This window comes from Leucoraja erinacea, chromosome 16 (genome assembly GCF_028641065.1).
Source record: "Leucoraja erinacea ecotype New England chromosome 16, Leri_hhj_1, whole genome shotgun sequence".
NCBI lineage: Eukaryota > Metazoa > Chordata > Chondrichthyes > Rajiformes > Rajidae > Leucoraja > Leucoraja erinaceus.
This window is the reverse complement of record NC_073392.1, coordinates 26,073,874-26,086,640: the sequence shown is the minus strand read 5'-3', so window position 1 is coordinate 26,086,640 and position 12,767 is coordinate 26,073,874. Positions and strand designations below refer to the sequence as shown.

General features: G+C 43.2%; 1 protein-coding gene across 4 annotated transcripts in view; it reads left to right on the top strand.

The window, feature by feature from the left end:
* Window positions 1-12,767, top strand: part of abtb1 (ankyrin repeat and BTB (POZ) domain containing 1) — a 54,081-nt gene that overhangs the window by 28,822 nt on the left and 12,492 nt on the right. For all 4 annotated transcript variants that reach the window (XM_055647973.1, XM_055647971.1, XM_055647974.1 and 1 more), the window contains 4 exons: window positions 2,923-3,039; window positions 5,819-5,934; window positions 10,250-10,348; window positions 12,165-12,332. In XM_055647973.1, coding sequence (XP_055503948.1) covers window positions 2,923-3,039; window positions 5,819-5,934; window positions 10,250-10,348; window positions 12,165-12,332 — 500 coding nt within the window. The remainder of the gene's footprint in view (window positions 1-2,922; window positions 3,040-5,818; window positions 5,935-10,249; window positions 10,349-12,164; window positions 12,333-12,767) is intronic.

The window sequence follows — 12,767 nt, the reverse complement described above, 5'->3', positions numbered from 1 at the left end:
ACAAGTATGGGTACAACGAAATGCAGTTTAGCGTCAGTCCGTAGTATAGTGCAATATAGAAATAAAAATACAGAATAATCAAACAATGTGGACAGACTGGAGAAATCTATCGGCGGGACTCCCGAGTTCATCAATGTGATGGTATTATTGTAGAAGCTGTTCCTCATCCTACTAGTACGAGACCTGAGGCTCCTGTACCACCTCCCTGATGGGAGGAGGGCAAACAGTCCATGGTTGGGGTGGGAGGGATCTTTAATGATCTTCCCGGCCCGTCTCGTACTGAGGTGAAAAACTAGAAAAGAGACAAAGTGTCGGACTAACTCAATGGGTCGGGCAGCATCTTTAGAGAACATGGATAGGTGACGTTTCAGATTGGGACCCTTTGAGAAGCTTGCATTAACATTTTGTATTAACATTTTGTATTTATCAAAACTGCTTATAATTATGATGGCCTATTTTAAATTAAACTTTTATTTATCTGTGCCAAGGAGATGATCCCAGCCTGCAAATACAGTGCCCTCCATAATGTTTGGGACAAAGACCCATCATTTATTTATTTGCCTCTGTACTCCACAATTTGGGATTTGGAATAGAAAAATGCACATGTGGTTAAAGTGCACGGTGTCAGATTTTAATAAAGGCCATTGGTTTCACCATTTAGAAATTACAGCAGTGTTTACACATAGTCCCCCCATTTCAGGGCACCATAATGTTTGGGACACAGCAGTGTCAGGTAAATGAAAGCAGTCATGTTTAGTATTTTGTTGCATATCCTTTGCATGCAATGACTGCTTGAAGTCTGCGATTCATGGACATCACCAGGTGCTGGATGTCTTCTCTGATGATTCTCTGCCAGGCCTGTATTGCAGCCATCTTTAGTTTATGCTTGTTTTTGGGGCTAGTCCCGTTCAGTTTCCTCTTCAGCATATAAATGGCATGTTCAGTTGGGTTCAGATCGGGTGATTGCCTTGGCCACTCAAGAATTGACCATTTTTTAGCTTTGAAAAACTCCTTTGTTACTTTAGCATAATGTTTGCGATCGTTATCTTGTGTTAATGAACCGCCGACCAATGAGTTTTGAGGCATTTGTTTGAACTTGAGCAGATAAGATGTGTCTATACACTTCAGAATTCATTATATTACTACCATCAGCAGTTATATCATCAATGAAGATAAGTGAGCCAGTACCTTCAGCGGTCATACATGCCCAGGCCATAACACCCCCACCACTATGTTTCACAGATGAGGTGGTATGCTTTTGATCTTGGGCAGTTCCTTCTCTCCTCCATTGCTCTTGCCATCTCTCTGACATGTTAATCTTCATCTCATCTGTCCAAAATACCTTTTTCCAGAACTGTAATTGCTCTTTTAATTATTTCTTGGCAAACTGTATCCTGGCCATCCTATTTTTGTGGCTAACCAATGTTTTGCATCTTGCAGTGTAGTCTCTGTATTTCTGTTCATGAAGTCTTCTGTGTACAGTGGCCATTGACAAATCTACACCTGAAGAGCGTTTCTGATCTGTTGGAGATATTTCTTTATTATATAGAGAATTCTGTCTTCAGCTGATCAGGTCTTCCTTGGACTGCCAACCCCTTTCCCATTAGTGAGCTCACCAGTGCTCTTTTCTTCTTAATGATGTTCCAAACAGTGCACGTGGCTGATGTTTAACAGTTTTCTTGTTTCTCATTACAACTTTATCGGTCAATGTTGATAAACAGCAATAAAAGTGGTGATGGAAACAGACTAGGTGCAAATAAATTAAGGATTAAACACACCTGGGTAATTGCTTTGAAGCCATGTGTCCCAAACATTATGGAGGATGCAGTGTGAATGCACTTGTAATCTCTAAAACCAAAAAATGTCCAGTAAAAAATCACCATTTTAACTGCACGTGATTTTTTTTTTTCTTTACAAATCGCAAATTGTGGAGAAGAGGCAAATAAATAAATTATGGGTCTTTGTCCCAAACATTATGGAGGATGCTGTGAATGCCTTTATCTCTAAAACCATTCCAGTAAATCACCATTTGCCATTCTTTTAGAATGCAGTACCAGTAATCACTATCCAGTTATTTAAAAAAAAAGGTTTACCATACAATACCTTACTTTTGCACTCCCATCTCTATTTATAAAGCCCAGAATGCTATGAGCATGTTTGAATATCTTTAAGACATAATATGCTGGTCAGGAGGACATGGCCAGGCAACGTTTCAGGTTGGAACCCTTCTTCAGACATGAGGAGGTTTTTTGACAGGCAGATTGATGGACAAAAGCCTGGCATGAATAGACAGTTGTAAGCCTGAAAAGGATAAAGAAATGTAAATATCTTTCCCAACTTGTCCTTTATGTTAGTAATAAGAAGGAACTGCAGATGCTGGCCACAAACACAATTCACAACTTTCCTACACTTGAGTTTCACAATTCGCATCCTTTTCTTTAATTTTCACAAGTTTACGTCGGTTTCTTCATCTCTGTTTTTTGCCCAACAATCTGCCTATCAAACAACTCCTGTGTTCACCTATTACTGGCCATGCTCTGTTCTCTCTCTACTTTATCCACCCCCCACCCTGCCATCTGTCTGAAGAACCTAGCCATGTTCTCCAGAGTTGCTGTCTGACCCACTGAGTTACTTCAGCACTCTGTGTCCTGTATCTTTTTCAGAAACCGACAAGGTTTCTGTCAGCGAACCTCCAGATCACTGTTCCTGCATCCACTTTTGCCGCACAATTTGTACTGCTCCTCCTCATTTTACCACCTTGTTTGCTTCATTCTTGTTTTTTTAGTGTTTTCCCATTTCTGCTGTCTGTCCTCCTGAAGTGTGTGTGGATGGTTATTTAGCGATCTATGTGTTTAACCAGTGAAAATTAATTTGGATTGACAGCATCGAGATGTAACTATATTTTTGGTTTTGTTCCCACAGGCCGCCTCGACATTGAAGTGGAAAATGTGGAAGATTTTAAAATCTTAGCAAAGCAGTGCAAGTTAGAAGATCTTATCAGTGAAGTGGAAAGCAAATGCAAGAAAGTGTACGAGTTTGGTGAGTTCTTGCAGCCCTCGTTACCCAGCTATCTGAATTTCTAAAATAATACAGACACTCCCCGGTTTATGCAATAGGCGACATATAAACTTGCACTTACATAAGGAATTCTATTCTCAGTCCCTAGTGCAATAAAGGCTGATTATAATAAGTAAGTTTGGTATTCTGAAAAATGCCAGGAATCATGGAATTTGTCAAAATGTTTAAGAAAAAACTGCAGAACTGCAAAAATCGAAGGTAGACAAAAATGCTGGAGAAACTCAGCGGGTGAGGCAGCACCAATGGAGAGAATAGGCGATGTTTCAGGTCAAGACCCTTCTTCAGACTGAAGAAGGGTCTCGACCCAAAACGTCGCTCATTCATCTCTCCATAGATACTGCCTCACCCGCTGAGTTTCTCCAGCATTTTTGTCTACCATGGGATTTGGTCATTTACCATAAAGAAAAAACGAATATGTACACAGCTCCACTGCTTCCAGCAATGTTTATGCAGAGTGACATTTGATTTGGGCTTGTGCAATCTGAATACCAAACTCACTTATTTCCAAAACACTGTACGATCACTCAAGTTTACATTGGAAACAAGCTGGCAATGGCTGCATTCCACAGAAAGTACTCCCAATGCCACTGAGACAGTTAATACTCTGAATTAGTTCAGGCTGGGGATGGGGCGGTGATTCCCACTTGCGTAAAATCTGACGTATAAGGATTCACGGAATGTAACCGTTACGCAAATTGGGGAGAGCCTGTATATAAGTTCCTTTGCTCATACCTCCCAAAGTACGTTACTGATCATGAAGAACTTTTATTGTGTAGTAGAAACAAGTCTATGTCGCTGGTTGAATGCTGGTTGACAAAAAAAGACACAAAGTGCTGGAGTAATTCAGCAGGTCAGGCAGCATATCTGGAGAACATGGATAGGTGACATTTCAGGTCGGGACATTCCTCAGACACCATTGATGTGGTTGGTTGTCAATTTAATGACAATTAAATTGAATCTTGATCTTGATCTTGATCTTGGATTTGGAAGCCAACTCATCAGTGAAAATATAAATCAGCAGCTGGTGGTTCAGGTCCTATTTCGAAAATCCAGTTTAACATGCTTCAGTGTTATCTTTCAAGTAAAGACATTAAACCAAGGTCCTGTGAATTCTCGCTGATCAGTGTAAACAATCTTATAGTTTTAAACAAGAACAGGGTATTTAGTCCAAGTTCCCTGGTATTTATCCCACACCAAACATCACTAATGGAAATTAACTGGTTAGCACAGTGCAGTTTGTAAGAGTTGCTATATGCTTGTGTGCTGTGTTTCCTTCATTAGTAGTGTGATTCTTCCTCTATTTCATTGCTTTGAAATGAATGTGAAATGCAGACTAAAAATAAAAGTGAGAAAAGAAAACTTTTTGATCAAGAATCAAAGCGTTTAATTGTCATATATACCAAAATGGAGCAATGAAATTATTACTTGCAGCAACATAACAGGCCTGTGAGCACAGTATTCCTATCACCCCCCTCCACCCCCCCCCCCATACACCCCTCCACCCCCCCCCCCCCCCCCCACATCCCCCCATACACCCCCTCCACATCCCCCCATACACTCCTCCACCCCCATACACTCCTCCCACCCCCATACACTCCTCCCTCCCCATACACCCCTCCCCCCCACACCCCTCCCCCCACACACCCCTACCCCACCACACCCCCCCCTCCAAACCCCTCCCCTCCCCCTGCCCCTCCCCCCCACAAACCCCTCCACTCCCACGGACCCCTCTCCCCACAACCCCCCCACCACACCCACCCCCCCCCCCCCCACACACTGCTCCCCCACAACTCCCCTGCCCACAACTCCCCTGCCCACAACCCCTCCTCCCCCCCCACAACTACACCCCCCCGCACATACCCCCTACCCATGTACACACCCCTCCTCTCTACACCCCCCCCCCCCCACCACCCCCCCCCATACACACCTACCCCCCCCCCCCCCGCGCAAACCCCTCCCGCCCACATACATACCTCACCTCCCACACCACACCCCCCCCCCCCCCCCCCCACCACACACCCAACATGGTGAATGGGACCCAACAGGTCCCACTTTAGTCTAATAGCATAATAAAAACAAACACAAAAAGTCATTCGATAAAAACAAACAATATTAATGCAGAGCAAAACAAGGACAACTAAGACACTTTGCAGTTTGGAGTTTAGTTGGTATGTGTAATTTTCAATACCCTGATAGTTGTTGAGAAGAAGCTGGAGGTTATGGTTTTCAGGTTCCTGTCCCTTATTGCCAATGGCATAAGTTAAATGAAAACGTGGCTCGGGTGATGTGGCAACCTTTTGAGGCAATATTAAAAATCATGCTTTTGATAAAATAGAGAGAGAGAGACACAGAGAGACACACATAATTAAATGACGGAAGGATCGATTATCAGAGGTAATGAATTGTGGTATTGATAAAGGGAAAATGTGCGTGTACAAAGGGCGGCACACTGGTGGATGTGCTTCCCCACAGCGCCAGAGACCAGAGATAATGGGATGGACAGTACCCGTGATGGATGGGGCAGCATTCCACCACTTGTAATCTCCTTCGTTCCTGGACATTTTAGTTGTCGAACCAGTCAATATTCCCTCTACTGTACACCTGTAGAAGTTCAAGAGAGTATTCATTGAATTACCAAACCACCTCGATCTAAGGAAGTAGAGGCCTTGATGGGCTACCTTTATGATTGAAAGATTTGATGGTACAGCTGTTGGGTTTGTGTTTTGTTTTTTAAATGCAGTCTCTTCAAAGCCTGGGACTTGGGTAAAAGTTCTGACTTTGGAACCTGATGAAAATTGCAGGCTACAAGATGACATGGCCATGCTCGCAGACTGTGCCCTGCCAGCTGAACTGAAGGTAAGGTCCGGTTTTAATAGAATTATATCGTTTGTAAAGGATCTCAATATTTTTGAAATAATTTTCTTCTTCCACCAGGAAAGTTAATGAAAGATAAAATGTCAATACTGAAAATCATGAGCTTTTTGATAAAGTAGAGAGAGTGAAAGAGACCATTAAATGAAGGAAGGATCAATTATCAGGGGTACTGGCTTACAGTATTGATGAGGGAAAATATATGTGCATTAAGGGCAAATCAGTGGCACAGTATCAGTATATTTTTTATAATAGTAACATTTGGAGTGCATCTACTGAAAGGATGGTGGAAATTTTTTAACTGATCTTTTTTTTTTAGTGAAGACACAAGGAACTACAGATGTTGGTTTACAAACAAAGGCACAGTGCTGGAGTTACTCAGTGGGTCAGGCAGCATCCCTGGAGAACGGGGATAGGTAATGTTTTGGGCCAGGGCTCTTCTTCGGGCTGAGTGGAGAATCCAATCCAATCCAACTTTATTTGTTAAGCACTTTAAAACAGCCAATGTTGACCAAAGTGCTGTACAGAAGAATAAACAAGACATCATAAACAGACACCATAACAGCTCACATGAGGCGCAAAAATTACATATGAAATACAACAATAAATTAAAAGACATAAAACATGAGTAAAAATAATAGCCACGGAATAAAAGCAATCAAAAAATAAGAAATTAAATCAAGTAAGTAAATAAAGTCGACACCTTACTGGGTATCAAAGGCCACGGAGAAGAGATGGGTTTTAAGAAGTGATTTAAAAACAGACAGAGAAGAGGCCTGTTTTATGTGTGCTAAGAGAATGCTAGAAGAGGGGTGGAGTGGGACAAACCCTTGCAAGTGACGATTGGGTACAGGTGATGGGGTTTTGAAAGGTCGAGGTTTGGACAAAGGCCAGAGTGAAAAGACAAAAAGTGTCCATGAATTTTACAGTAAGTGCAGGGTTGCAGTTGTAATAATGAGAAAAATATACAGTTTGGATCATATTCTTTGCAATTCACCTACTTATAATAATAAATTTTATTTATTGGGCGCCTTTCAGACATCTCAAGGACACCTTACATAGGTTAACAGGAAATATAAACATATAATCAGAATAAAATAAATAATAAAGACATCACAGAAACACAAATTAAAAACAGAATTTAGTCCAAAAACAAAAATCAAAAACACAATACTTATCCCCACTTCCTCTCCAAGCATTCCTGGCCAAGCTTTAGATCAGGTTAATGGGTGCATAGAACAAGACTTGCAACATTGACAATTTCATAAACTGTACACTTGTAATAATCCCGAGGCTGGCATTCTAAGCTCACAAACAGTGTACCTATGCATCTTTACTCATTCATGGTGGAGGGCCACTGTTAGTTACTGAGTAAGGGGGTAAATCCTGTGATTCATTAATAATAAATCTCCAATTTTAGATAAGACTAGTGCGATTTTTGGACGCAAAAAAGTGCTGATGCACATGGCTATTATACATAGGTGTCACCTGGCCAAAAAACAAAATAACTATCTTTTTTGGAAGAGTGTGTTGTACACACAAAAAAAAGCACAGTGTAACACACTAGAAGAGTGGGTTATCTGCTTTCTTCTATTCACGGAGCTGCCTTTTTCTATATAAAAATAAAAGTGCTGGAGGAACTCTATATGTCAGGCCCTCTCACAGTGAAGGGAATGGACAGACAAAGTTTTGGGTCGAAAGCTTTCTTCAGACTGATGAAAACCTCGGGGTTCCAACCCAAAACGTCACCTGTCCATTCCCTCCTCGGATTTTGCCAGACGTGCTGAGTTCCTCCAGCACTTTGTGTTGTACTAAAGATTTCAGCATCTGCAGTTCCTCACGTGTCTCTCTTTGTGTGCCCCTTTATCATTTATTTCTCTGGATTGAAATGATCTGAGCTACAGGAATTTGACTATACGCAAATTCTCCCATTCATTTTTAAAGTATATTTTGAGCTAGTAACAAGATAATAAGATGTTTTGTGGTGCTTGTTAATAACGTGGGTACAGTATATAACCCATTATATAACCCATTAGTTTGATTATGGATAGTAATAGGGTGATTATTCAATGACAGAAGTGGTGGTGCTTCTTCCTGCATACAGGCAGCAACTGAAGAGCGCACCCCCAGAGGTGAGGACTGCACAGAGCTGGTCTGGGGAGGCAGAGGAACAACCACAGGACTGCTTGGAGTCAGTAGACTGGGCAATGTTCAAGGACTCGGCAACGGACCCGAATGAATACGCCACAGTGGTTACAGACTTCATAAGGAATTGTGTGGAGGACTGTGTTCCAACAAAAACCTTCCGAGTGTTTCCTAACCAGAAGCCTTGGATGAACTAGAAGATCCGCATTCTTCTGAAGACCAGATCCCGGGCATTCAGGTCTGGTGTCGCAGATGTCTATAAGAAGTCCAGATACGACCTGGACCATCAAAAAGGCCAAAAGGGACTTCTGCTCTCAGCTGGGGGATGGGGCAGATGTTCGCCAACTGTGGCAGGGCTTGAATGCTATCACCTCCTACAAGGTGAAATCAGGAAGCAGCTCAAACCACAGAGAAGCATCACTCCCTGACGAGCTCAATGTATTCTACGCACGCTTTGATAGGGAGAACACTGATGTGCCTTCCCAAGCCCCCATATGCCATGATGGTATTACAGTCACAGAGGCCGACGTCAGAAGATCCTTCAGGATGGTGAACCCTCGGAAAGCACCTGGACCTGATGGCATACCCGGTCGATTTCTCAAAACCTGTGCAGACCAACTGGCTGTAGTTTTTGTGGACATTTACAACCTCTCACTACTGAGGTCTGAGGTTCCCACCTGTTTTAAAAGGGCATCAATAATACTGGTGCCCACGAAGATTAAAGTGTCGTGCCTCAATGACTACCGACCAGTGGCACTAACGTCTGTGGCAATGAAGTGCTTTGAGAGGTTGGTTATGGAGCATATGGACCACTTGGACAATAAAAACACTAATGTCAGGCTGTTGTTTATTGATTACAGCTTGGCGTTCAATACCGTCATCCCATCGAAACTGGTTATCAAGCTCACGGAACTGAGTTTCTGCGCATCCCTCTGCAATTGAGTCCTCCACTTCCTCATCCACAGACCACAGTCTGTTCGAATTGGCGGAAATATTTAATTCTCAGTAACAATCAGTACGGGAGCACTTCAAGGGCGTGCCACCTGCTTTACTCACTTTATACACATGCGTAGCCGGACATAGTGCGAACTCCATCATCAAGTTCGCCAATGACACCACCGTTGTAGGACAAATTACAGATGATGATGAGTCAGAGTATAGAAGTGAGATCGACCGATTGACCAAATGGTGCCAACACAACAACATGGGTCTCAATATCAGTAAAACCAAGGAACTGATTGTGGACTTTGGAAGAGGAAGGATGAGGACCCACAATCCTGTTTATATCAATGGGACGATGGTGGAGACAGTCAAAAACGTCAAATTCCTGGGCGTGCATATTTCTGAAAATCTTTCCTGGACCCAGCACACTGATGCAATTATAAAGAAAGCACATCAGCGCCTCTACTTCCTGAGAAGATTACGGAGATTCGGTATGTCAAAGAGCATTCTCCTGAACTCCTACAGGTGTACAGTAGAGAGCATACTGACGGGTTGCATCATGGCCTGGTTCGGCAATTTGAACATCCAGAAGCAGAAAAGACTGCAAAAAGTTGTGACCACTGCCCAGTCCATCACCGGCTCTGACCTCCCCACCACCGAAGGGATTTATTGGAGTTGTTGCCTCAAAAAGGCAGCCAGCATCATCAGAGACCCACACCATCCTGGCCACAAACTCACTTCACCACTGCCATCCGGAAGAAGGTACAGGAGCCTGAAAACTGTAACGTTCAGGAACAGCTTCTTCCCCACAGCCATCAGGCTATTAAACACGACAACAAATAAGCTCTGATCTACAACAAACTTATTATTATTGCACTATAATTGTTTGTTTTTTGAGCATGTGTGTACTGAACTTTTTTTCTCTTGTTTATGTACTATGTTTACATATTCTGTTGTACTGCAGCATGTAAGAATTTCAATGTTCTATCTGGGACATATGACAATAAAACCCTCTTGACTTGACTTTTGAATTATAGCGAGTGTACGTCAAGCGATACGATATGGGTTGCTGTACAAAGCCGGTTTTCTAACTTGCAGCATAATTGGGGCTCATGGACATTTCTCTGGAATGAACTGTCACATAACCCAGGGACAAAAACCTGTATCTCTGTTTCTAAATAGATGGTTTTAACCTATTTCTGCTCTTTCCCAGGTTGGTTTTGGTGAGCTGCCATTTGACAGTACAGACAACTTTAGCAACTACCCGGATCTGAGTTTCAGAGTAGAAGGCTACATCTTCCTTTGTCACAAGGTCTGTATGTTAAGGGCCTGTCCCACTTAGGCTATTTTTTTAGGTGACTACAGGTGACTAGGCTGTCTCCACATGGTCACTGGGGTGTCGCCTGTATGGTCGTGAATTGTCTCTTTAGTCGCCCAAAGGGTCGTCGCTGGATTTTCAATATGTTGAAACATTTTCGGAGACAGTTGGCGACAGTGGGTTTGACGCCAATGAGCGTAGCTTGACTTCTCCTGACGTAGGTGCTGTCGTAGTTGTCGCCAGGTTAACGTAGGTTGTCGCTGGTGCTGACTTTGTTTTTTTTTTTGTTGTTAAAGTAATGATTCTATTTCAAACTTTATGTCGAAGAGGGGTCCAGTCGCCAGTTTCTCGGCGACCTGCTACAACTATGACCGTCGCCGGCAGTCGCATAAAAAATAGCCGGTGGGACAGGTCCATAAGTGTTTAGTTTAAATACAGTACAGTACAAAGACCGGTCCTTCAGCTCACCATGTTCCCGCTGACCATCAACCCTCCGTTTACTCTCATCTGACATTAATCCAATTTTGTGTTTAGTTGGAACCATGGACCTATACAGCATGGAAACAGGCCCTTCGGCCCATCACCTCCCAAGCTGACCAAGTTGACTTACTAGCCTAGTCTCATTTGGTCATATCCCTCCAAACCCATCCAATTTAAAAAGGGCATAACTGGAGATGAAAGATGGCAAAACTGAGGCACCTGAGTTTCAGAAATTCGACCAAATTCTCCCATTCATTTTTAAAGCATTTTTTTAGGCTAGTAACAAGAATAATAAGGTAGACACAAAATGCTGGAGTAACTCAGGCAGCATCTCTGGAGAGAAGGAATGGGTGACGTTTCGGGTCAAGATCCCTCTTCAGACTGATGTCAGGGGAGTGGGCAGGACAGGGATAGAACGTAGTCAGAGACAGTAAGACTGGTGGGAGAACTGGGAAGGGGGAGGGGGGGATGGAGAGAGGGGGAAAGCAAGGACTATTTGAAGTTGGAGAAGTCAATGTTCATACCGCTGGTGTGTAAGCTACCCAAGCAAAATATGAGGTGCTGTCCGTCCAATTTGCGCTGGGCCTCACTCTGACAATCGAGGAGGCCCAGGTCAGATTGGGAATGGGAGGGGGGAGTTAAAGTGCTGAGCAACCGGGAGATCAGGTTGGTCTATCTAGACTACACTTCTTCCCACCCTGCTTCCTGTAAACAGATCTGGCCTGTTGGTCCATCGCCTTGGGATTATTAATCCTCTGTATTTACCTGTATGCTACTATATGGCTTGATGGGATCCAAGAGTCAAGAGTGTTCTATTGTCATATGTCCCGAAACGACACAATGAAATCCCAACTTGCAACAGCACAACGGATATGTAAACATAGTATTCTGTAAAACCCATAATAAACAACAAATAAGTTCAGTATATATATATATATATATATAAATAATAATCAAACAAATCAAGAATAATAGTGCAAAGACAAAACTAATGCCCCCAAGTCTATGTAGTTTGGAGCATATTTCAAGGTTGTAGTGTTTAATGGTGGTTGGGAAGAAGGTGTTCCTGAACCTGGACATCACAGTTTTCAGGCCCCAATACATTTTCCCCGATGGCAGGTGTGAAATGAGAGTGTGGCCAGGGTGGTGCGGGTCTCTGATGATGTTGGCTACCTTTTTGAGGCAGCGTCTCCTGTAGATCTCTTCCATGGTGGAAAGGTAAGTACCCATGATGGACCAGGCAGTGTTCACCATCGCTTCGTTCTGTGCTGCAAACTGTACATCTGTCGGTGTGCAGCATTAACGCTGACCTTTTGTCTTCTGCTTGCAGGCATTCTTTTGTAGTCGTAGCGATTATTTCCGAGCATTGTTACAGGATCATTTTTCTGAAAGTGAGGAACTTCAGAGTCAGCCCAGTATTCCCATGGTGACACTCCACAATGTGACAGAGGAAATCTTTATCCGAGTCCTCTACTACATCTACAGTGACGCTACCGAGGTAAGATTGGACCCACCAATCAACGGACATTTGACTGGTGCTTAAGCTTAATGATGCATAATGGTGCCCTGATAGAGTTGTTGCTTTAAGGCGCCAGGCACCCGTTCGATCCTAACTACGGGTGCTATCTGTATGGAGTTTGCACGTCCTCCCTATGACTGCATGGGTTTTCTCTGAATGCTCTGGTTTCGATTTTACTCTGAATGCGAGCAAATGCAGATGCTCCGTATTCCTCCCACATTCCAAAGACGTCCAGGTTTGTAGACTAATTGGCTTCTGTAAATTGTACTTTGTCCCTACCGTGTAGGAAAATGCTAATGTACAGGGTGATTGTTGGTCGGCGTGGTTTCGGTGGGCCGAGGGGCCCGTTTTTCTAAAGCCTAAAAGAAGTTGCATCGTGAAGGTTGTTGCAGGGCAACAGAGGGTCAAATAAAA